The sequence below is a fragment of the Malaclemys terrapin genome, chromosome 1 (genome assembly GCF_027887155.1).
Source record: "Malaclemys terrapin pileata isolate rMalTer1 chromosome 1, rMalTer1.hap1, whole genome shotgun sequence".
NCBI lineage: Eukaryota > Metazoa > Chordata > Testudines > Emydidae > Malaclemys > Malaclemys terrapin.
In genome coordinates this window covers 14680359-14706379 of record NC_071505.1, presented here as the reverse complement: position 1 = coordinate 14706379, position 26021 = coordinate 14680359, and the positions used below count along the sequence as shown (strand labels likewise).

Genomic DNA, 26021 nt, shown 5'->3' with positions numbered 1-26021 from the left:
GATGTAAAATTGAGAAACCTCTTTTGGTAAGAACTCAGGGTGTAGTCATAGGAAGACCTTACCTTTGTGGAAAACTGAAAGGTGGGTCTGCCATCATGACTCCAGTTCACTAACTCTTCTCGCTGAGGCAACAGTAACAAGGAAGGCGACTTTCATGGGAAGGAGGGCCAGAGCATGATGTTAAGAGTTCGAAGGGCAGTTTCGTTAGCATAGAGGGAACAAGATTCAGGTTTCATTGAGGTACTATATGTTGGACAGGTGGGAAGGTTCTGGTGACCCCTTTCCAGAAGCTGGCGGTTAGTGGGTGTGTGAAAATAGAGGAACCCTCCACTGGAGGGTGGAATGCACTAATTGCTGCCAGGTATAATTTCAGAGAGTTGACGGTGAGATGACTTCAGTAACAGAAAGTAGTCCAGTATGAGGGGGATCCCTGCTGATTCTGATGAAAAACCTTTTCATTGAGCCCATGATGAAAAATGTTGCCACTTGGCCCAGTAACATCTGGTGGAGTCTTTCCTGATGCTAGAAAGGATTTTCTGTACCACCAAAGAACACGTTTGCTTTAAGGCAGATGCCCATCCAAATACCATGCTCAGAGGTGTAGTGCATGTGGACTGGGATATCTGATCTCGCCTTTGCATTGGGACAACAGAACTGGATGGCTGGGGATAGGAATTGGTGGGTGGGATGACATGTAGAGAAGACTGGGGAACCAGAATTGTCTGATCCAGTAGGGGGCGATCAGAATTACCGTTGCTCTGTCTTGTGGAGTACTCGAGGTAGGAGTGGTAGTGGAAGAAATGCGTAGCTGAATCAGTCTGACCAAGGGAACAGTTCCTTGTTGTCCTGAGAGCAGTGGCTGAGGGCTCCCCTGGAGCAGTACGTTGTGCATTTGCTGTTCCCCAGTGAGGTGAATAGGTCTGTGGATAGGCTCCTACACTGAGCAAAGATGTAGTATATTACCGAATTGTGAAGTTCCCACTTGTGGTCGATCGCAAAATGTCTGCTGAATGAGTCCACACATACATTCTGTGTCCCGGGAAGAAAGGCTGCACATAGGAGAATCTGGTGGTTGATGAACCAAGTCCAGAGATTGATTGCCTCTGCGCATAGCGTGGACAGTCTCATTCCTCCGTGTTTGTTGATGTAAACACAGTGGTGGTGGTATTGACATGATGAGAACATGATGGGAGTGAATGAAGGCATGTTCTTCTGACAGCTCAGAGTTCAAGGATGTTTAAGTGCATCCTAGATTCTCTGGGAGTCCCCTCAACCCACCAAGGATGCATCAGTGATAATCATCTTCTCTGGGGAGGAGGGAAGAAAGGGAACTCCCACGCACATACGATGTGCGTCCCACTGCCATTGAAGGAATGATAGTATCATGGTGGGGACTGTCAGCATAGAGGCCATGGAGTGGCAGCTTGGCAAGTAAACGGACTGGAGCCATGACTGAAGGCATCGAAGGTGGAGTCGTGCGAAGGGGGTCACATATGTACATGAAGCCGTGTGACTGAGGAGGGACAGACAAATCCTGGCTGACATATGTGGGTAGCTCATGATTTGAGCAGCTCATGATGTGAGCTATGATGTTGCTTAACACTTGGAACCTGTCTGCTAGTAAATAGGCTCATGCCATGACCGAATTGATGGTAGTCACTATGAAGTCCAAAAACTATATGGTGTCTAGGATCAATTCCTCGACGCTGACTCTGAGTGACGAGAGAAAGTTGAGCAACATGGAAGTTGATGCCTTGACTGCGCGGCTAGAAGTCAGTTGTCAAGACATGGAAACACAAGGACATCATGTTATGACGTAAAAGACCTTGGTGAAGACCCTGGGAGCAGTGGCTATCCCGAAGGGGAGCACCTTGTGCTGGAAATGATGGGTGTCCACTGTGAATCTCAAACATCTGTGGAGTGGATGGATTTCTATAGGAAAATAAGCATCCTTCATATTGTGAGCTGCAAATCATATGCCTTTCTCCAAGGACAGAATAACTGCTGCCAGTGTGACCATACGGAACCTGAGTTTGTGGATGAAGCGATTGAGATGGCGAAGATCAAGAATCAGTCTCCATCTGCTTTTCCTCTTGGGTATCAGGAAGTTAGTTGAGTAGAACCCTGTTCCCCAATATTCCGTGGGAACACATACTATTGCTCCCCACTGTAATAAGGAGTTCATCTCTTGGGCGAGAATGCTGTTGTGAGAGTGGTCCCTGAAGGGGGACAGGAGGGTGGTCTTGGACGAGGTAGCATGACAAACTATCGCATAGCCATGGTGGATGATGTCCAAACCCATTTGCCCACTGTTATCACACTCCAAGCATGAGGAAAAAAAGTGCTAAACAACCCCCAAAGGGAGTTGGAGAGTCGTGAGGTGGTAGGTATAGTGGTTGGTGGCTTTCAGGGTTGTTTCAGAAATACTCTTGGCTGGGGAAGAGGGCGGGTCCAGCTGGGGGTTAGCCTCCCCCAGCCGGTGGTTCACCCACCGCTCATGCCAGGTCTGGGTCTGAGTGAAGTCTCATGGCGAGCTCCACGGAGGTGTTTCTGGAGGCGGAGAGCCTGGCCTTATCGTCTGTGGCTGGAGAAAGATAGGCAAATTCTGTACCTGGATGTGAGGTCAGCTTCCTCCAAGCAGTACAGGCAGCACTGGTGTTAGACACTGACCAAGAAGAATGTGCAGAGTTTGAAGCTGGAAGTCCTTGGCGAAGTTCTGGGCAAAGTCCGGCACCCGCATGCGGGTACAGGGATTTGGGGGGCATTGTCAAAGAAAACAACCCCCCCCCAACTCTATCTAAACTAAGCACTAAAATTATGATAAAACTACAATAAACAGACAAAACTAGTCTAAAACTGGCAAACTACCTACTATGTACACTATTTAAAAGTGCATCAGAGATGAGGACACTGGAAGTTCCGACCCAGACCATGTGGTGATGAGAAGGAACTGGAGAGGCGGGTCGGTCCTCCCTGCCCTTTATCGCCTCGGACAGAAGCACAAGGCGAGCCAGGGTGCATGGATGGACCAACAGACACTACTTTCAAAATCTCCCACTCTGGGCGCATGGCATGCATGCGTAACCCTCGGAATACAATACAATACAATAAGGATCATCACTCGAAAAAGAACAAAAGGCCAGCACCATGTGACGACCCACTTCTCCACAGATCACCAGCCAAATGCTTCACAAAGCACGAGTAATCTGTGGTTTGAGAACTGCCATTTTAAATGCTCCCTCCAAGAGTTGCACTGGTGTTGGATGAACTGAGTCTTAAGTTTTAGTCACACGGGAAGAATGTCAAAGGACCAATAAATGAAGTGTTTTCTTCCTACTAACAGAATTTTGGTTTTACTGAGGAATTGCAACATGGAGCAGGGAGGCGAGAGCCTCTGTACAGTTCCAATGACACTGCACTTGCAATATTAGGTTTAGGAGTCAGCTCCTCCATACAAGGAAGACCGAGAAGTTGGTGGGAGGCTTAGAGAAAAACAAACATGATTATGGAGGTGAGGTGATTAAATTAGAAACACTGGGAAAGAAGCAGAGGTTGGTTAAGTGATGAAGAAAAAGGACAAATATTTGAAGGGTAAATACCAAGGAGTAAAAAGAAATTGTTTAAGGTGCAATATGTGCAAATAACAAGGAGTAATGGGACAAAGGGAACAAAGGTAAATATTAGGACAATTTCTTATAAATCTGGTCAAGGCTGCAGAACAGAAGCCCCATTTTTGCATTTAAAACTGGACAAAATATGTATTTGTTGAGCTTGAACACTGTACAGACAAAGAGGAGACAGATCCTGCTCTCAAGCAGTTTACTATGTATGGGCATGATCTAAAGCCCAGTGAACTCAATGGAAGTGCGCCCACTGACTTTAACAGGCTTTGGTTCACATCCTAAATACACTGAAGAAAAAAACCAGAGGCTAGAGCACCTTTTGAGTTATCTAAATCCATCTCTCTGACACCGCAGTCTTATTCTTTACCATATTTCCTTACCTGTTCCATAGCCTCCCCTTCACTATGGTCACCTTTCAAGTTCTTCCCAGATGTCAATTCTTCCCACGTAAACAGCAGAGAGTCTGTTACTTCACCAAAGGGGTTAAAATCGATTAACCATACCTTACTCTGCAGTACAACAACGAAGAAAATAAAATATCAACAAACAAGAGTGGATGTGAAATAAGAGGAAAAATTATTCTCTGCTTAAGTGTGGAAACAAAAACATACTGCATGGGCTGTTAGAAGACAGTTTTCATAAGAGGTCAAACAGGTCATGTAAATTGATGCAAGTTCTATGCAGTTTCCTATGGAAGGATCTTTCAGATTAGGCTTTACAGGGATTCTCTCTGGTCTGTGTAGACCTTAGAGATCCCCGGTCACTTTGGGTGACAACAGACATTTGCCCTAAATGTCTTTTACTAAAAGTTCCATTCCTCACACCAGTCTTGTGACAGTACTATAGAAAGTGGCCGTCTGCAGGATGGCTGCTTTCCACCCCAGAGATGGCTGCATTTCAGGAATACTGTGTAGTTTTTAAAATGCTTTGGGATCCTTCATGTTGAAAGACATTTAGAGTCACAGATTCTAAGGCCAGGAGGGACCACTGTGGCCATCTAGTCTGACCTCCTGTGTAACACAGGCCATACAACTTCCGTGAAATAATTCCGGTTTGAACTAGAGCAGATCTTCTAGGAAAGCATCCAATCTTGATTTAAAAATTGCCACTGATGGAGAATCCACCACAACCCTTGGTAAATTGTCCCAATGATTAATTACTCTCACTTATTTCCAAAATTTGGTGCTGCACTGGGTGGGAATCAAACCCTGATCAAGCACTTAGAAGGCATCTTTGTCACCACTATCCCACTTGGCAGATAATTTAAAGACTAACTTGCATTTATCTAAGCTATGTATATGTAGCCATTAGCATAGTATCTGAGTGTTTCAATCTTAGTGTATTTATCCTCACAATGCCTCTGTGAGGTAGAGACATACTATTATCCCCATTGTATAGATAAGGAATGAAAGAAAGCACAAAGAGACTAAGATGATTTGCCCAAGATCACACAAAGTCTGTGGAGGAAATTGAATCGGGATCTCTCAGGTCTCAAGCTAGCACCATAAGCACTGAACCATCCTTCCTTTTCAGTAAAAGCTTACTTATTCTGATATTTAAGACAAATTACATTGTAATGAAGCATTACTCTTTATCAGTTGGTAGCAAGAATTCTCTCAATTTAGGCATCATACGCAAGCCTAGATTTACCACGTAGAAGAAATGTTATATGTACCATATTTGAGTGACTGAGCCATAATTCATTGCAATTTGAAAACAAAAGACCATGGCATATTTAATTTTCTATTCCTTCCTTCCCTCCACTCCATCAGGGTGCTGTAGATATGCTGCTGTAATCCCATAGTGTAGGCACAGACTACGCAATGGAAGGGGTTACCTTCATCACTATGGCAACTCCACCTCTCTGAGGGACAGTAGGTAGGTTGACGGAAACATTCTTCTATTGACCTAGCTGTGGGCGGGGAGGGGGATTACGTCGAGGGCCACATCAGCATAGCTATGGCACTCAGAAGTGTGGATTTTTCATTCCCCTAAGCGCAGTAGCTATGTTGACCTAAGTATAGACCAGGCCTCAATCTCCTTGATACACTTGACAACTTCCATCCATTTCCTCTAGAAACCCTTTAAAGCTGTGAACACCAGCTTTGTTGCTGAGCAACATGACATTTCCTCCTCTCCCACTCCCCCCTAACTACAAGTTTAACATGGTGCCTATGGAGCCCTTGTAGGCCCTGCTGGCCTGGAAAATGGAAGACAGAAATGGAACCCAGTTTCACACAGCTTTTCATGAGTCTCCCTTGTTGCAATATCATGACACTTATTATCATATTGCAAGTAAATGAAGCTTCAATAAGCTAGTGCACAAGCTCACTATGGCAAATGATAGTACTGAAACCATAATACATTCAGAGAACTAGAGTTTGTTAATATGGAAAATACAAGCTGTAGAGAGAGTGTGTGGTATCCAATGCAAAGTTTCTCATGTTGGGTGTCTTCGGAAGGTCATGATGCAAGATGGAGGTTCCTAGGGTTGTGTCTGGGACCGGAGATATTGGCTAGTGTCATTCAGTTGCACAATCCAAGCAGCGGCTGGCCAAAAGTGCTCACTCATGTAGCTGGGAGCAGCTTACGTGCTAGAGGCTGTGTGTGAACAGTCTGGGAGTGGGGGTTCTCACAGCAGAGCAGGGTAAGGCTGGCTCCCAGAGTCGAGGATTGGAGTGACCTAGCAGATCACTGGTCCAGATAACACCAGGGGAACGTCACAGAGAGACACTTCAGCTGTTATTTATTGCAGAAGAGTAAAGAAACAGAGGTGGTTTTGCACTGTTGAGCTGCAGCCATGGTGTAGCAGCATTAACACCACCAGAGCAGCACTCCAGGAAGCAGACTATTTGTATCAGCCTGGCTTATCATTTTCAATCCCTCTGCTTCTCTTGCAAATAGTCAGATATTCTAATTATAATGATGTTTTGCTTGTGCTATCATCAGAGCATCTTGTCAATCCAATGACATCAGGAAGAAGAATTTATCATTTGGATTCCTACCACACTGGAAAACAAGCTAATGAACCAATTTGTGTTTCAGAGACAGGCAATGGCTGGCAAAGTTTGCTCTGCAGTTCAGAGAATCTTTCCTCCATCTCTGAGATTTTTCAGCTTGTTAAGAGTGGGGATTTTTTTTATTACATGTATTCAACTTAACTGTTCACAGGGATTTTACAATCAGTTCATTAGGGAGTTTTACATTGCATAGGCTTTAATATCAAAAAATAAATTATGGGACCAGTGAAAAGCAAGAACTGGGGTCTGTGGGCACCACAGCTGCATTTTCCTCTTCCTGCGGAGACGGAAAAGAGTCAATGTGCCTTCCACAACCTATTAACGGTTCCCAAAGCGTCTCCTCTAGTTACTTTTATATCCCCACTGAACTTTGGTAATTGCTAATTGGTAGGAGGCAGCATAAAAAATGAACAGATCTAAAACACTCCCCTTCAGATTTATTAAAAGTAAGGCATCTATCTCTGGGTCAGTCACTGAACAGTCTTCAGACTAAGTGGAAAAAATAAGACTGAAGCATATCTAGGAAACCCAGAGTAAAAGCCAAAACATAATCCAAAACCACTTTCACATCACAGCTATAGAGCAAAAATAAAGCTATTTAATTGCAGGCTTCCAGTATTAGCAATCTCTTGTCACTTAAGGCAGATTAACATCTACTTATATGTCTGAGTTGTATGCAATTGTTTTTGAGAAAGCCATTTACGGGCATCTGCATACATGCTAGGTATGTCCCTCTGCCTCTTGGTAAGTTGCTAATGCAACCTTTGTTGTCCCAAAATTTGGGTGCCTCAATACCGAGTGTTTACTAGGCAAGCATAGATACATTTTCTTTCAAAGATAGCCTCCTTTTCTATGTTCTCAAACTATGTAGCCTCAAGACTATGCCTGATGTTTTCTGAAGATCCATTTGTATAGCAAAAACTCCACCACACAAGAGTGAAATTAACATGGGCTATATTTTGTATATGATGAGGGGAAACAAGCAATAACACATGGTATGTATTTAGCACCCTAAAAATATACACTGGTAGGTCTATTATAACATGGTAACATTCATTTTATTTTCATAAAAAGATAAAAAGCATACTGCTTTAAGGAAGTAGCTATAATATAAGAACATTTAAAGGAAGTTACAAGATAGATAAGAAATGCCATGTTAGTAAAGGTAACCAGCAAAGTGAATTGTCACATTTCCCTAATTTCAGCCGTGTGTGTTCATGCCCACAATGACAGTACACATGGGACAATGAAGCCCGAGTATTAGTTTAAAATTTAGAAAAAAGAGTTGTGAACTAACAATGGTCTGAAATATCTTCATTATACTACTTAGCAGTTCTACAGTAACTTTTATCTAAAGATCATAAAGTGTTTTACAAACAATTAAGATTTGGGAGGTATGCAAGAAATATATAGGGATTAGTTCACACAACACAAAGTACAGCTACCTCCAGGCAGCCCATCACTAGACAATAGCTGAGAGCAGAAATAAAGAAAGGGATCCAAAATGGGCCATCCAACCCCGGAGTGTTGCCTCTCTAGTGCTTGCTGCCTGGCTTTGGAGACCATCTGCCTTTAAAGATTGTGTTAGAATGGGTATCCCTTAAAGCTGGCTGGTCTGCAAAGCTAGTCAAGAACTGACAAGACTGAGTTCAGGGAAGCCAGTGCACAGCAGAGAGAATATCAGGAATATCAGCTGAGAGCAGAAACAGAAGGACTGAACTGAGTTTACATGAGCCCTATTAGAAGGTATACGAAAGCTTGCATAGAACAGATACATTCAAGTTGCTTATGTCGTACTCCAATCTACTGACGCGCAAATTCCAAATGATTAGGACTTGCAGTAGTCTCCCCAGTGTTCTTTCAGTCACTCTACAGAAAACCTACAGGGTTCTTGCTCTTCCAAATGTTGCAGTCCTTGCAAGAGAACAAACACACATCCAAGAGACATTTTGCAGGTGAAAGTGCTTTAAATAGGCAGACGCTGGGCACTTCTCTCATTCTACACATGAGGTTGCCATTCAACCACGTTGCTCTGGAGCACAAACTCTGGAAAGTGATTGAGCTACACAACACTCAGCACCATTTCAGTGCCTATAATTCACACACTAAAGAATAATACATTGGCAAGTCATGAAAGTGTGTGCACAGGCAGGGATGAAGGAGGTGGGTCTGACACACCAAGGGACTAACTAGCAGTCTTCCAGGAGCCTGAGGGCTGCATGGAATTTGCACAAATAATTAAGAGATACACAGATAGACACAGCTATATTAACTTGACAGATGAAGAAAAAATGCTTTTTGTCCAAGATCACCAGGATTAAAATCTTTCACTTAAAAAATCTTTGTCTTTACCCTTCAAGTTACAAGACAAGGCAGCTACAGGCTGAAGTTGGCCAGACTTGAAAAATTCTGCTCATTAACTTGGCTGTGGTAAGTAAAATTTCCCTGCTCTCTCTCCTCTCTGCTCTCCCCCCCCACATCATAGTCAGGTTGGGTCAGCAGTTCTCAAACTGTGGGTCAAGACCCCAAAGTGGGTCACGACCCCATTTTAATGGGGTCACCAGGATTGGCTCAGACTGGCTGGGGCCCAGGGACAAAGCCAAAGCCCAAGGACTTCAGCCCTGGGCAGCAGGGCTCAGGTTACAGGCCCCCTGCCTGGGGCTGAAGCCCTTGGCTTCTGCTTTGGTCCCTCTGCCTGGGGTGGTGGGGCTTGGGCTTCGGCCCTAGCATAACTATAAAGGGAAGGGTAACAGCCCTCCTGTGTACAATACTATAAAATCCCTCCTGGCCAGAGACTCCAAAATCCTTTTACCTGTAAAGGGTTAAGAAGCTCAGGTAACCTGGCTGACACCTGACCCAAAGGACCAATAAGGGGACGAGATACTTTCAAATCTTGGTGGGGGGGGACGGCTTTTGTTTGTGCTCTTTGTTTTGGGAGTTGTTCGCTCTTGGGACTAAGAGGGACCAGACATCAATCCATGCTCTCCAAATCTTCTGAACACGTCTCTCATATTTCAAACTTGTAAGTAACAGCCAGGCAAGGCGCGTTAGGTTTATCTTTGTTTTCTCAACTTGTAAATGTTCCTTTTGCTAGAGTGTTTATCTCTGTTTGCTGTAGCTTTGAACTTAAGGCTAGAGGGGATTCCTCTGGGCTTTTTGAATCTGATTACACTGTAAAGTTATTTTCCATCCTGATTTTACAGAGATGATTTTTACCTTTCTTTCTTTAATTAAAAGCCTTCTTTTAAATAACCTGATTGATTTTTTCCTTGTTTTAAGATCCAAGGGGTTTTGGATCGGTGTTCACCAGGGAATTAATGGAGGAGTCTCTCAAGGCTATCCAAGGAAGGGAGTTAGCACTTGGGAGTGGTGGCAGCAAAACCAGATCTAAGTTGGTGGTTAAGCTTAGAAGTTTACATGCAGGTTCCCATATCTGTACTCTAAAGTTCAGAGTGGGGAAGGAACCTTGACAGGCCTCCACCTGGGGTGGCAGGACTCAGGTGGGCTCAGGCTTTGGTCCCCCATCCTGGGTCGTGTAGTAATTTTTGTTATCAGAAGGAGGTCGCAGTGCAATGAAGTTTGAGAACCCCTGGGGTGGGTAAATAGGTTTTGTACCTGAGCTGCATTTAGCTTTTAGGCTGACTTGAAACCAATGTCATAAAATTACCTGGTGTTGACTGGATGCATTGGTACAAGAAGTACTTCCATCCAGACACGCATCTGTTTAGGTACTATTTTTGGCACTGTCATTGTATAACTACAAAACCCAGAAACTCTCTACATATCAGCCACCAAGAGGCTGAGAGTCAAAATCAATACTTAAAAATCACCAGTATTGCCAACTCCATCTGCTGGAACACTGTGCGTCAGACCCCTCCCCACAAATCACAACTGGTTCAAATAATGATCAGGGCTGTCAATTGATTAAAAAAACGAATTGCGATTAATCGCACTGTTAAACAATAATAGAATACCATTTATTAAAATATTTTTGGATATTTTCTACATTTTCAAATATATTGATTTCAATTACAACAGAATACAAAGTGTACAGTGCTCACTTTATATTATTTTTTATTACAAATATCTGCACTGTAAAAAACAAAAGAAGTAGCATTTTTCAATTCACCTAATAAAAGTACTGTAGTGCAATATCTTTATCAGGAAAGTTGAACTTACAAATGTAGAATTATGTACAAAAAATAACTGCACTCAAAAATAAAACAATGTAAAATTTTAGAGTCCAATCAGTCCTACTTCTTGTTCAGCCCATCGCTCAAACAAGTTTGTTTATATTTGCAGGAGATAATGCTGGCCGCTTCTTGTTTACGTCACCTGAAAGTAAGAACAGGCATTGAGGCTGGCGTCACAAGATATTTACGTGCCAGATGCACTAAAGATTCGTATGTCCCTTCATGCTTCAACCACCATTCCGGAGGACATGCGTCCATGCTGATGATGGGTTCTGCTCGATAACGATCCAAAGCAGTGCGGACCGACACATGTTCATTTTCATCACCTGAGTCAGATGCCACCAGCAGAAGGGTAATTTTCTTTTTTGGTGGTTTGGGTTCTGAAGTTTCCGCGTTGAAGTACTGCTCTTTTAACTCTTCTGAAAGCATGTTCCACACCTCGTCCCTCTCAGATTTTGGAAGGCACTTCAGAATCTTAAACCTTGGGTGAAGAGCTGTAGCTATCTTTAGAAATCTCACATTGGTACCTTCTTTGTGTTTTGTCAAATCTGCAGTGAAAGTGTTCTTAAAACGAACATGTTCTGGGTCATCATCTGAGACTGCTATAACATGAAATATATGGCAGAATGCGGGTAAAACAGAGCAGGAGACATGCACTTCTCCCCCAAGGAGTTCAGTCACAAATGTAATTAACACATTTTTTTTTAAATGAGCATCATCAGCATGGAAGCATATCCTTTGGAATGGTGGTTGAAGCATGAAGGGGCATACGAATGTTTAGCATATCTGGCACATAAATACCTTGCAATGCCGGCTACAAAAGTGCCATGTGAATGCCTGTTCTCACTTTCAGGTAACATTGTAAATAAGAAGCGGGCAGCATTATCTCCCCTAAACGTAAAGAAACTTGTTCTTCTGAGCGATTGGCTGAACAAGAAATAGAACTAAGTGCACTTGTAGGCTCCAAAGTTTTACATGGTTTTGTTTTTGAGTGAAGTTATGTATCCCCCCCAAAAAAATTACATTTGTAAGTTACGCTTTCATGATAAAGAGATTGCACTATAGTACTTGTATGAGGTGAATTGAAAAATACTATTTCTTTTATCATTTTTACAGTGCAAATATTTGTAATAATAATATAATAAAGTGAGCACTGTACACTTTGTATTTTGTGTTGTAATTGAAATCAATACATTTGAGAAATGTACAAAAACATCCAAAAATATTTAATAAATTTCAATTGGTATTCTATTGTTTAACAGGGCGATGAAAAGTGCAATTAATCACGATTAATTTTTTTAACCACGATTAATTTTTGAGTTAATTGCGTGAATTAACTGCGATTAATTGACAGCCCTAATAATGAGATTTTAAAAAGAGCTCCTTTTTGTTTGCTTTCTAGTTTTTGAGCCTTTAGGATGCATGCTTTCAAGCTTTTCTCCACAACCATAAGGGACAGAAGTTTTTTTTTTTTTTTTAAATTAACACTTATCCTCACATCATCACATGACTCTGGGAGCTGGAGCTTTAAGAAAACATCACATATCACAAGGTTCACAATAAAAATCCTGAAAGGTGACACCATTGAATCATAGTTTTAACTTCATTAGATTAAATCCATTTTTGCTTTCAGATCAGACAAAGATGTATATTTGATGCAGGAATTAGTGGATGAAATTTGGAAAGTATGATTAGATGATCATAATGGTCCCTTAGGGCTTCAAATCTGTGAGTCATTCCCTCAGATGCTCAGCAGAGCCATAATCCAAACTCTTATACAATTCAGAATATTATTTCTAGATTACAGCAAAAGGCAGAGTCCTTCAAATAACATCAGTCTCAAGCAGAGAGATGAAGATTTGTTTGGTAGTTAAGTCTACGCAATTCCCTTCTCTTCTATTAGGAACTTGTCCTCACCAGTAGTTTCTATCACACAGACAAACACAACTAAGGCTGCAAAGTTAAGCACTAAAAATTTGAAAATGCCAAATTAAGGTTGCCTATGCAAACCTTATCTCGGCTTCCTTGTTTGCAAGCAATATCATACAGTCTTTGGGCTTGTCCACACAACGCAGTAATGCACTCTACGGGGATGTGATTTTTAAGGTGTACTAATATGCTGTGCATTAACTGATCTGTGTAGATCCTGCCGGTGCACACTAAAGGCTCCCTAGTGCACTTACATGTAGTGTTGTTTCATTGCCATATTATGTAGACAAGCCCTTTAATTACATGATCACACATTTTTCCATAATACCACAACTTCATTCAGTGCACAGGATGGACAGCCCTCACTTAATGAGCAGCTATTCAATATTTTGTTTTATCCTTGTTCAGTGTGTGGCCCAATGCCTTATTTACTGCATTCTACTCAAACCCTGTTATGAAGACAGAATTATTAATTTCCCCGATTCATCCCCAGATAGTGCTCATCACTAGTATCTGAGTGCTTCACAAATATTAATTTATCTTCACTATACCCCTGTGAGCTGAAGGGTAGTATTATCTCCACTTTACAGATGGGGATCTAAGGAACGGAAAGACGAAGGTCAAAAGCATCCACTGATTTTGGGTGTCCAATCTAAGATGCCTAAGACCTGATTGTTCATAGTACTTAGCATTACATAGCACTTTATATGTTCAAAGCACAGACCCTATTAACTTCAATTGCAGCTACAAGTGCTCAGCACTTCTGCAAATCAGACCCCAGGATCTCAAGTCAGGAACACAGAAAATGGAGGAACACAAAATTAGTGACGACCTATGAAAAGTTTGGTTTAAGTGACTTGCCTAGCATCACATAGGAACTCTGTGGCACAGGCAGGGATATCATTCAACTGCCTTAACCATGAGACTATCCTTTCTCTTCCAGCAGTCTCCTGCCTCATTCAGTACACACCTTCTAAATTCTGCAACAAATGAGGCAAGGGTCTACAGACAAGAGCCTCCTTCCCTACACAACCCCGATTCATCCTCAGAGGATGCCCATCCTGTGTTCCGGAGATGGGAATCCTGTATGCGATTGTGTAATTTAAAGACAATCTTAATGCATACATGCAGGGGGGCCAAATTAAGGCTGCACGGGCACTTCCTAGCTTTTGACTGCTTGACTTTGCAATCTTAATAATGTTCTTTTAATGTAGTTTGTGTGCAACTCCCTAGGATTTTAAAAAGAGCAAACTGGGGGGGAGGAGAACTCACAAAAACAGAAATTCCATCACATGGCCTCATACTGACACTGGGTCACTAGGTCCACTGCACAGACCTCTGCCTCTTTAGCCAAAAGAACTAAACTGACAGCAGTAGTAGGTTGTCATCCTCTGTGTGGACCGGAATGTAGCATGCCAGTGGATTTCACAAATATTTGCTGACAGGAGAGAAATGCTCAGAATCAGGTCTTTTGGGCTCCATTCCACACTGAAGGGAGTGTATCTAGTGGGCACAGAATCTTCTGCCATGTCCCCTCCAACCTGTCCCTGGCCCAGTCCTGTCTCTTCCACACCCCTGGCTCCTTGTCCCAGTCCCAGTATCTACTCCTCCAGTTTGTGACCACCAGGGCTGGCTCCAGGCACCAGCCCACCAAGCATGTGCTTGGGGCGGCGCCTGGAGGGGGGCGGAGTGGCGGGGCGCTCTGGCCCAAGAGCGGGGCCGCGACTGGGCTCGCCGCCCTCCCCCCGGCGCTCCGGCCAGTCGGGGAGAGTGGAGCCGTAGCGGGTTCGCCGCCCTCCCCCCGGCGCTCCGGCCAGTCGGGAAGAGTAGAGAGCCGCGGCGGGCTCACTGGCCTCCCCCCAGCGCTCTAGCCGCCGGGGGCTTTCCGCCCTCTCACCGGCGCTCTGGCCGCCGAGGATAGCGGAGAGCCCCGGCCAGGCTCTCCGCCCTGCTCCCGGCGCTCCGGCCGGTCGGGGATTGCGGGCCCGCGGCCGGGCTCGGCGCCCTCCCTTGCCGCGCTGGGGCGTGTGTGTGTGTGGCTTTTTTGCCTAGGGCGGCAAAAAAGCCAGAGCCGGCCCTGGTGACCACACTTCCAGCCCCCTTGCCCAGCCAGTTCAAGAGTCCTCCCTTCCAGCTCTTCCACTGGCTCCCAGTCCTAGTCTCTCTTCCTGGAGTCATCCAATCTCAGTCTCCCCCCATCACCTCTCCCTGGCTCCTGGTACAGCCAGTCCCGGTTCTCCTACTGCACCACTACTCTGTCAAGTTGTGGTCCCTTCCTCTCCCTGCTGCCTCCACCTCCCCCGCATTCTAGTTCCACTCTCCTTGTTCAGACAGTCCCAGTCCCCCACTCTCCCATAGCTCCTTGTCTGATCTCAGAGGTTCCCCTCAACCAACTGGTTCCCAGTCTCCACTCCCCTTCCTTCACCAATTCCCAGTTTGTTTTCCCCCAGTTCCCAGTCCTAGTCTCCTTCGCTAACCGGTCCCAGCCTCCCCCACAGGCTCCCAGTCTCTTTGCCCAGACAGTCCCATTCACAGTTTCACTCTCAAGACCCCCTCTAGACTCAGTCTCACTGGTCCTCAAACTATGGAGCACGTCTCCCATGAACCCTGGATGGCGAGGGCTCATGCAGATGGGCCATGCACACCCTTGCCCCAATCCCTCACCTGGAGGCAGCCTGGGTTCAGGCTCTCCTTCCCTCCCCCTCATTCCCACACCTGGAGGCAGCGGAGCGCCAGCTGTCAGCCCTCGGGCGGCTGCAGCAGCGCAGAAGTAAGGGTAGCATGAGGTGCTAAGTCTGCTGTGAAAAGTGGTATTGTCGAATATCACTTTTCACATTGCCACCTTTAATTCTGTGCTGCTGCTCTCTGCTCTGCCTTCAGAGCTGGGTGGTGGTATATGTGCTTGGGGGGTGGGACGTAAACTACTACAGACACAAAGAAAGGGGGCCCGACCAAATAATCCTGATGAAATAACCACTGCATTAGATTCCTTGTTGCAGTCTCCTCCTTTGACTCTCCCCAGTCCGACTTTCGTCCCCTCTGCATTCAACTCAGACATCTTCCTCCTCCATGCTGCCTGGATGTTCCCGCAAGGCTGTCAGTGAGAACACAAGAGAGAGAGGCTCCCTGCTTTCAGTCCCAGTGCCTAGCCTCGCTGTGGTCTGAAGCACCTGGGAACAGTCATTCTCGGGAAAGTCCAGCTTCTCCCTTTTGCCCTCGGGAGGAGCACATTACGTTGGTATGTAGCCGAAGGCAGACACCCAGCATGGAAAATTTCAGCCCAAACAGTCCAGGTTTGGCAAAGTTATAAGCAACTAAAACCAGGCTCTTAAAGTGGAGACATATCAGGCTATCTTAATAATAGGTGGCGCTATCAGTCTCCCTGATAATATTTAATCAGTTTCTTGCGATACTGTGACACAGGGGTCCATTGATGGTTCACGATTCTACATCAGCAACTCATCGGGTCTGACACACACTTGGGTCATGGTATTTATTTAAAACGTGAGATGTAATAAATCCATCACTTCACTGGTCATTAATGTCACAGTGAAATGTTTGTAACAACTCTGTAGGTGAAATTATGGACGTGCTCTGATATTATATCCCAAAGACTGTAAACAAAGGAGACAAAACAGGTTTCTTCTCTATAAAGGAGAAAGAAAATATGGTGGCAGACACCCTGGGCAGAAAAGAGGGTTCTGACCTGCTGTCTCTGGGTCAGCCAGTGATATCCCAGTGCCTGAGGGCAAGCGGCTTCCTGGTATCTAACAGTGAGTTTCAGCAGGCTTGACCAGTGTACCCCAACTCATTACTGGCATGATCTGTATGTAAAAGGTGTCGTGTCACTGGAAAACTATTGACACACTGGTGATTAATATCATTGTGAAATGTTTGCATTAATCCTACATGTGGATGTTGTCTGATACTATATTTTAAAGTCTGTATTTGAATGAAGTAGAAAACAGGTCTGCTTGGGCTTTGAATACAAATGAAGCAGGGTTGACCAGTAACAATGGGATAGTAATTTACATATGCAGTAAACAGAACCATTAAAACTCACAAGATGGCTGGGGAGTCAGTCAGCATGTACAGATCACAAAAAATTGTATATTTGCTTGTCTGACCAGCCTGGTTGTCAGGCAGAGACAAAGGCGGCATATTTATATGCAAGGTAAACCAAGTCATCAGGAGAGCAAGTGGGGAAAGATGACCACTTACTCTTGACAGGAGATAGAGACAGTACCCCTCAGGGAACTTCCCTGCCTCTTGAAGCAAGATCAATTAACTTAGAGATATGCTTTTCGAAGGTTAACTGGACTATTAAGGCAGGGGCAGAGAACCCCTAAGTTATCCATCACTGCACAGATACAAGAGACCAGATCTCTTGTAAGCTGAGAAAGATAGGTCCTTCAACCGAAGGGGTTGAAGTCTCTGGGAATGGAAGATTGGTAAGGAAGCTACCCTAGTTTGTTAATTTAGGTCTTCGCCATTACAAAGTGTCATTTTACTTTTGGTTGTTTGGTTGTAACCCTTTCTAACTTTATTCCTTCTACTTGGTATCACTTAACCTACGTCCTTTCGGTAATAAATGTGGTTAATTTTTACAATAAACCAACTCAGTACCGTGCTTGAAGGGAAGGGTGTATTTACCCCAGTTAAATTAAGCTGTGATGTGCTTCTGTCTCTTTAAAGGAGCAAACAAACCTCACTATTTTTGTGAGTGTTCCAGGAGAGGGCTGGCCACTTCAAGGCAGATGGTTTGGGGGAAATTCGGGACTGGGAGTGCATTGGGGTCACCTCTACAAACAATAATTAAGACTGGGAATTCAGAGTGGGGCTGTTGTGTTGTAGGCAGGCTGCTGGGGTCAGAATGCTGAACCAGGACTGCACAGCACATAGACACTCAGGACACTGTGTGCTTGTCTGTTGGTGTCCAGGCTGTGAGTCACAGCAGCAGAACATTCAACGCACCTAAGGTTACAGGGCAAGCGACAACAACCCCACACTGCATTGCACCCCAGAATGTGACAGACACCATTAAATGTCTTCTTTTTTTTAAAAAAAAAAAGTATTTTCAAAGATTCTGTTACATACTTTTAAAGATAAACTACTTATTCTCTGGAGAAAATTATTTGCAAAAGAACTACAAACATTATTGTCATATGACACACATGCACATCCCAACCGTCTTAGATTAGATACCATTCAGGTAGGAAAGTAAGAAAATCTAAGAGAAAAAGGAGTTCTGGAGAGCTGGCAGTTTTTCAAAGAGACAATATTAAAGGCACAACAGCAAACTATCCTAATGCAAAGGAAATGGAGGAAGAATAGTACAAGACAAATATGACCCCATCAGGAGCTCTTTTAATGACCTGAACATCAAAAAGGAATCCTACAAAAGATGGAAACATGGACAAATTGCTAAGGAGCAGTATAAAAGTAAACATAAGCATGTATAGACAAAATCTGAAAATCTAAGGCACAAAATGGTTCGATTAATACATTAGGAACAAGAGAAAGAAATAGGAAAGTGTAGGTACACTACTTAAAAGGGAAAGAAAGCAAATGACATATGAGCTCAAGGTGTTTAATGCCTATTTGCTTCAGTCCTCACTAAAAAGGTTAATGGTGACCTGATACTTAGCACAATATTAACAACAAAGGGGGAGGACGTAAGCCAAAATAGGAAACAACAGGTTAAAGAATATTTAGATCCATTAGATACACTCAAGTCAACAGGACCTGATGATATAAGAAAACAATTGCAGAACAGAATACTAAATAAAAAATCTAGATACTTTTAATTCACTCATCATCACAATATTTCCCAGGAGGTTGAAGCCAACATTCATTTATCCTCTATGGTACTTAGGAAGCATAAGAATTTCCATAGAATACAAATAATAAAATCAAAGAATATGCCAATAATAGGAGCCATTATTAACTTACCATGCTGTCTCTGTACACATCAAAAACAACTGGAAAGAAGAAAAAATTGATTTGTTAGTTTCAAAATATGTGGTTACACACATGGCTAAGCATAAATAGATAAACATTTATAGCACAATGTTCAAGTTTAATATGCCTACAAAACAGAAAGCCCAAGACAGTACTCATTTATGATGGAGAGTAGAAACAGTAATAGAAAACTCCTGTTGCCAGTGCACAGACTGGGTTTTCTACAGGTCTTTATTGTTTAATACAGATATTTCCACCCCAAAACATTTTATTAAGCTCTCTTCTGTTTTGAAGAGCTATCTTCAATATTATTGTTTGTACTGTAGTAGCACTTAGAGACCTTAATCAGGGATCAAGGCCCCATTGTGCTAGCTGTGGTACACACATGGAATAAAGAGTCCTTGCCACAAAGAGATTACAATCAGCACCTGATGAGACAAAACAGACAGTGAAAACCAACGGGGGTAGGTGGTTGAGCGAAGGTAGCAGTGAAATGATCACTTTTAGTACACAACACAGTAGTCACAGCACACCAGCTGCCTAGTGATATCTATTTTAATACAAACCCTTCACTATTCACAGATTTCAACAAAATAGTTGTTTCTCCATATCTATATCTTTCACAGTAAACTTTTTTGTATTGTTAAACAAATCCATATATTTACTGCGTCTTGGAGCAGCTTGTCCTGGAACCCATAAGAGATGAGGCAATTCTTCATTTAGTCCTAAATGGACCACAGGATCTGCTCCAAGAGATGAATATAGGTGAACCACTCGGTAAGAGCGACCATAATGTAATTAAATTGAATATCCCTGTAAGGGGACAAATGCCAAAGAAACCTACCACAGTACCAGTTAACTTCAAAAAGGGGAATACACAAAAATGAGGAAGCTAGTTAAATGGAAATTAAAAGGAACAGTCACAAGGGTGAAATGCCTGGAAACTGCATGAAGACTATTTAAACACACCATAGTAGGTGCGCAAACTAAATGTATGCCCTAAGTGTGTGTGTGGCGGGGGGGTGGTGTGTGTGTGTGTGTGTGTGTGTGTGTGTGTGTGTGTAAGGGAGGGGGCGGAAACAGTAAGAGGACCCAAAAAAAAAAAAAAAAAGCCACTATGGCTAAACAGAAGAGTAGAAGAGGCGGTTAGAGGGAAAAAAAGGTATCCTTCAAAAATTGCAAGTCTAATCCTAGCGAGGAAAATGGAAAGAAGTATAAACTTGCAAGTTGAGTATACAAATATACTAGGGCAGGCCAAGAAAGAATTTGAAGAGCAATTGGCTAAAGACAAAAAAAAAAAACTACCAGCAATTTTTTTTTCCAGTACATCAGAAGCAGGAAGCCAGCCAAATAGCAAGTGGGGCCACTGGAGCAGTGGTACTCAACCACTCAGACGTCTTCCAGGGGTTCATCAATTCATCTGGAGCAGTGGTTCTCAACCAGGGGTACGCGTACCACTTGGGGTACGCAGACTTCTTCCAGGGAGTGTGTCAATTCATTTGAATCAGCATTTCTCAACCCGGGGTTCATGATCCCCAGGGGGGTCACGGGATGGGTTAAGGGAGGGGAGTCACAAGTGCAGGGCTGGCATTAGGGGATGACAAGCAGGGCAACTGCCCGTGGCCCTGCCCCACAAGGGATCACACAAAGCTAAGTTACATGCTTCAGCCCCAGGTGTGTGTGTGGGGGCTCAGGCTTCAGACTGCTGAAATGGGTACAGTATTCTGGAAAGGTTGAGAACCACTGCATTGGAGGATCGAGGGGCAAAAGGAGAACTCAAGGAAACTGAGGCTATTGTGGGGAAGCTAAATGAATTCTTTGCATTGGTCTTCATGGCAGAAGATATGGGGGAGTTCCCCACACCTGAACCATTCTTTCTAGTTGACAAATCTGAGGAACTGTCCCAGACTGAGACGTCAACTGAGAGGTTTTGAAATAAACTGATATATTAAACAGTAGTAAGTTACCAGGCCAGATGGTATTCACCCAAGAGTTCTGAAGGAACTCATATATGAAATTGCAGAAATACTAACTGTGGCATGTAACCCATCACTTAAATCAGACTTTGTGCCAGATGACTGGAAGGTAACTAATGAAACGCTGATCCTGTCAATTACAGGCTGGTAAGCCCAACTTCAGTACCAGGCAAACTGGTTGAGACTATAGTAAAGAACAGAATTATCAGGCAAATAAATGCACATGATTTGTTGGGGAAGAGTCCACATGGCTTTTGTAAAGGGAAATCATTCCTCACCAATCTATTAGAATTCATTAAGCGTGTAAATAAGCATCTGGACAAAGGTGATCCAGTCGATATAGTGTACTTGGACTTTCAGAAAGCCTATGACCACGTCACAACGACTAATGGGGAGATATGATAGAGGTCTATAAAGACATGAATGGTATGGAGAAAGTGAATAAGGAAGTATTATTTGCCCCTTCACAAAAAACAAGAACTAGGGATCACCTGATGAAATTAATAGGCAGCAGGTTTAAAACAAATAAAAGGAAGTACTTCATACAATATACAGTCAACCTGCCGAATTCTTTGCCATGGGATATTACGAAGGCCAAAAATATAACTAGTTAAAAAAAATTAAGATAAATTAATGGAGGATAAGTCCATCAATGACGATTAGCCAAGATGGGCAAGGACACAGCCCCATGCTCTGGATGTCCTTGAACATCTGACTGCCAGAAGGTGGGACTGGATGACTGGGGATGGATCACTCAATATTTGCCCTGTTCTGTTTATTCCCTCTGAATCATCCGGCACTGGCCACTGTTGGAAGACAGGATATTGGGCTATATGGATCATTGGTGTGACCTAGTATGGCCATTCTTAGGTCTTCCTACGCAGAGTTACACAGAGAGACTTTTTGAAAACTCAGGCCATGTCTACATGCAGAAGTTGCACCAATTTAACTGAAGTCCTTTAAAAAACTGATTTAGTGAAACCATACAGACCTTTGTGTGGTCACTCTTATTTCAGCATTAAGAATAGCTTATTGCAGCTTAGCTTAAACCACTTCCCAATTGACTTTAGCTAAACTGAAATAAAGCTGGCTTAAACTAAAATAAGTGTCCACACAGCCTTTTGCACCAGTTTAGCTAAATCAGTTTAAAAATCACCTCAAGTTAAACCTGTGCAATTTTCTCAGGTAGACAAGCCCCCAGTCTGGCTGTTCATCTGTGCAAGGAATAACGCATAATGGAAAAAGAAACCTGGCATCTCTGCTCAACCAAGCTTATTGATTAACAGAAACAGGAGATGTGAGCACACTTGTTTCATTGATGCAAAAACTACAGAAACTTCATAGTAAAGTCATGTTTGTCAATTTAAATCAGGCCTAAGGCAGTGATGACCGTAAGTCATTGCAATCTGATGGTTGTTTGGTGTTCCTAGCCAGTTGTCAGTGAACAGGCATTCACATCACAACTGGTACTAAGTGGTACCATTGGTAATCTTTACACAATCCAAAATCTAAGTGAGAAAGAACACTTGAGCTATTATTCCCTCTCCCACAGAGGTGCTTCCAGGACAGAACTGAGGTGTTTTGGTGGGGCTTTATGAGACAACTTGCTCCACTAGCACCCATGCTGTAACATGCATTCATAGTTAAACTGAAGGTTTCAGACGCAAGTGCTACGAATTCAGCACCTTTCACAAGGGTAATTAAAAATAATTATTAAGAAAAAGTCTTCCACATTCCTCTTCACTTTTTGGGATAATATTTGGAACATTTTAAAATTATTAGTTAAAAGTTTTTCTTAAAACATTCAGCTTTCTATTCTCTAACTGCTATGAATCTGCAGTACTCCAGCTGCAATTATTCAGCACTTCCATCTGGACATGGTACCAATCCAAGTGGAAAAAGTTAGCGTACGCAACTCTCTTAAAATAAATGAAGGCTGTTATAAAGAGTATGGTGATCAACTGTTCTCCATATCCACTGAAGGTAGGAAAAGAAGTAATCTGCTTAATCTGTAGCAGGGGAGATTTAGGTTAGATATTAGGAAAAACTTCTTAATTACCCTTATAGTTAAGCTCTGGAATAGGCTTCCAAGGGAGATGATGGATTCCCCATCACTGGAGGTTTTTAAGAAAGGTTAGACAAACACCTGCTAGGTTGACTTGGTCCTGCCTCAGTGCAGGGGGCTGGACTAGATGAACTACTAAGGTCCCTTCCAGCGCCACATTTCTAAGATTCTACTACTTTAAACTTGTGAGTAGTCCCATTGAAATCACTAAACGTGAGCAGCCCACTGACTTCAACAGGACAATTCACATGCTTAAAGTTATGTGCATGCTTAAGTGGTTTGTTGGATTGGGGCCTCAATCCATCCCCTGCCCAGGGTAAGACAGTTTCTTACAGTATCTCCATCAGGTTTTTGACTAGTTTTGGCTGTCCAACAGTCTGAAACACTATCGCAAAGACTAATAAATAACCTTATCAGGAGATTGTTCCCACTGTGAAATGTTTTGCAATTTTAGTTTTTAAACCACAATACAGTGCAAGTTACTTCTACTACTGCAGTAGGAATCTGTTAAATTACATTCCAGCTATGAAAAGGACTGAGCAGCTAAAATGTTGAACATCAATATTTAAAAGATTTACATAACTTCTTGGAAACAGACTTACAATTCTTTTTCTTCCAAAAGATATCATAGATGTTCTAGTGGCAAACATTTGGTAGCTTTTTAATTTTCATAAATAATTGATCCACATACTTTCTTATTAAATGTACTTTCATATATGTTTCCATGCCCAATGTTCAGTTCTGAATGTTTTGTTAATTAAAAAAAAAAATCAATGAAGTAGTTAAACAAAAAAGCATCAGCACCCTTTTTGAAGGGACCATTTAATCAATATTTTTACTGAAAGGATCCAGCCTATTCCTTTAGTCATTGTTGGTGACTACCCATCATTTAAGATACTGCATTGCTCTAGGCACTCATGCTACAGGACTGGCCTTTTTTCCCCTGCAGTATTTATTAGGGGTGTCAAACGATTAAAAAAATGAATTGTGATTAATCACACTGTTAAACAATAATAGAATACCATTTATTTTAATAATTTTGGATGTTTTCTACATTTTCAAACATTGATTTCAATTACAACACAGAATACAAAGTGTACAGAGCTCATTTTATATTTATTTTTGATTACAAATATTTGCACTGTAAAAAAATAAATACTGTAGTATTTTTCAATTCACCTCATACAAGTACTGTAGTACAATATCTTTAACATGAAAGTTGAACTTACAAATGTAGAATTATGTACAAAAAAAACTGCATTCAAAAACAAAATGTAAAATTTTAGAGCCTACAAGTCTACTCAGTCCCACTTCTTGTTCAGCCAATCGCTCAAACAAGATAGTTTACATTTACAGGAGATAATGTGGCCCGCTTCTTGTTTACAATGTCACCTGAAAGTGAGAACAGGTGTTCTCATGGCACTGTTGTAGCCAGCATCGCAAGATATTTACATGCCAGATGCGCTAAAGATTCATATGTCCCTTCATGCTTGAACCACCATTCCAGGGGACATACCTCCATGCTGATGATGGGTTCGGCTCGATAACTATCCAAAGCAGTGCGGACCAACGCATGTTCATTTTCATCACCTGAGTCAGATGCCACCAGCACAAAATTGATTTTCTTTTTTGTGATTCAGGTTCTGTAGTTTCCACATCAGAGTGTTGCTCTTTTTAGACTTCTGAAAGCATGCTCCACACCTCGTACGTCTCAGATTTTGAAAGGCACTTCAGATTCTTAAACCTTGGGTCGAGTGCTATAGCTATCTTTAGAAATCTCACATGGTACCTTCTTTGTGTTATGCCAAATCTGCAGTGAAAGTGTTCTTACAATGAACAACATGTGCAGGGTCATCATTCGAGACTGCTGTAACATGAAATATATGGCAGAATGTGGGTAAAACAGAGCAGGGGTCTTACAATTCTCCCCTAAGGAGTTCCGACACAAATTTAATTAACACATTGTTTTAACAAACGTCATCAGCATGGAAGCTGTCGTCTAGAATTGTGGCCGAAGCACGAAGGGGCATATGAATGTTTAGTATATCTGGCACGTAAATACCTTGCAACACTGGCTACAAAAGTGCCATGCAAATGCCTGTTCTCACTTTCAGGTGACATTGTAAATAAGAAGAGGACAGCATTATCTCCTGTAAATGTAAACAAAACTTGTTTGTCTTAGCGATTGGCTGAACAAGAAATAGGACCGAGTGGACTTGTCGACTCTGATGTTTTACATTGTTTTGTTTTTGAGTGCAGTTATGCAATAACAACAACAACAATCTACACTTGTAAGTTGCACTTTCATGACAAACAGATTGCACTACTGTATTGTATGAGGTGAACTGAAAAATACTATTTCTTTTGTTTATAATTTTTGCAGTGCAAATACTTGTAATAAAAACAATATACACTTTGATTTCAATTACAACACAGAATACAATATATATGAAAATGTAGAAAAAAAACAAATATTTAATAAATTTCAATTGGTATTCTATTGTTTAACAGTGCGATTAAAACTGTGATTAATTTTTTTAATCGTGATTTATTTTTTTGAGTTATCACGTGAGTTAACTGCAATTAATTGACAGCCCTAGTATTTATATATTTGGGAAGTATTAACTGGTTTACAAATCTGTGCCATGTAAATATCAGACATAAAATAATTACTACAGTGAACTTTTGTTTAAAGAGATATTATATAGAAATATAATAATCAGATCTCTTGTTTAATGGTATTACAACATCTATGACATGTCTTTTGTAGTGATTTTATTAAACTGAGCGAAATATAATAAGACATTTAGAAGACAAGGCATATTCATCAGATGTTGATATTAAAAAAATTGGAGGTGTGCTGCTATTTTTTTTTGGGGGGGGGGCAGGTGAATTAACTATTGAATAAAAGGTAACCAAATATCTAAATACCTATTTGCCCCTCTATCTATTTTGTTGGGTACATACTTAATGTGTAATTTTTCCTTTCCACCAACCTCCCATTTTTTTAAAATCATTCCTTTACAGGTGGAAGGACTGGCATTTTCAGTGAATACAAAACTGTCTCAAATCAAAGAACCAAACACCATGCAAGCAGAAACTAGCATTAGCATGCAGTCAGAGAACAAAAACATTACATACCTGTCGAGTTAAGATACTAGGAAATATTATTTTTCACTGGTATTTCCAAGTAACTGTAGGAAACAATCCTGGGCTGGCAAGCAGCTACACAGGATAATTTGATAGGCCTCATT

At 42.2% G+C, this 26021-nt stretch overlaps 1 protein-coding gene across 1 annotated transcript in view; it reads right to left on the bottom strand.

The window, feature by feature from the left end:
* CDC123 (cell division cycle 123) overlaps nt 1–26021 on the bottom strand; it is a 71366-nt gene that overhangs the window by 5830 nt on the left and 39515 nt on the right. Inside the window, exons 10-11 of the mRNA XM_054016561.1 lie at nt 18718–18746; nt 4004–4132 (exon numbers count right to left, since the gene is read on the bottom strand). Of these exons, the coding sequence (XP_053872536.1) occupies nt 4004–4132; nt 18718–18746 (158 nt within the window). The remainder of the gene's footprint in view (nt 1–4003; nt 4133–18717; nt 18747–26021) is intronic.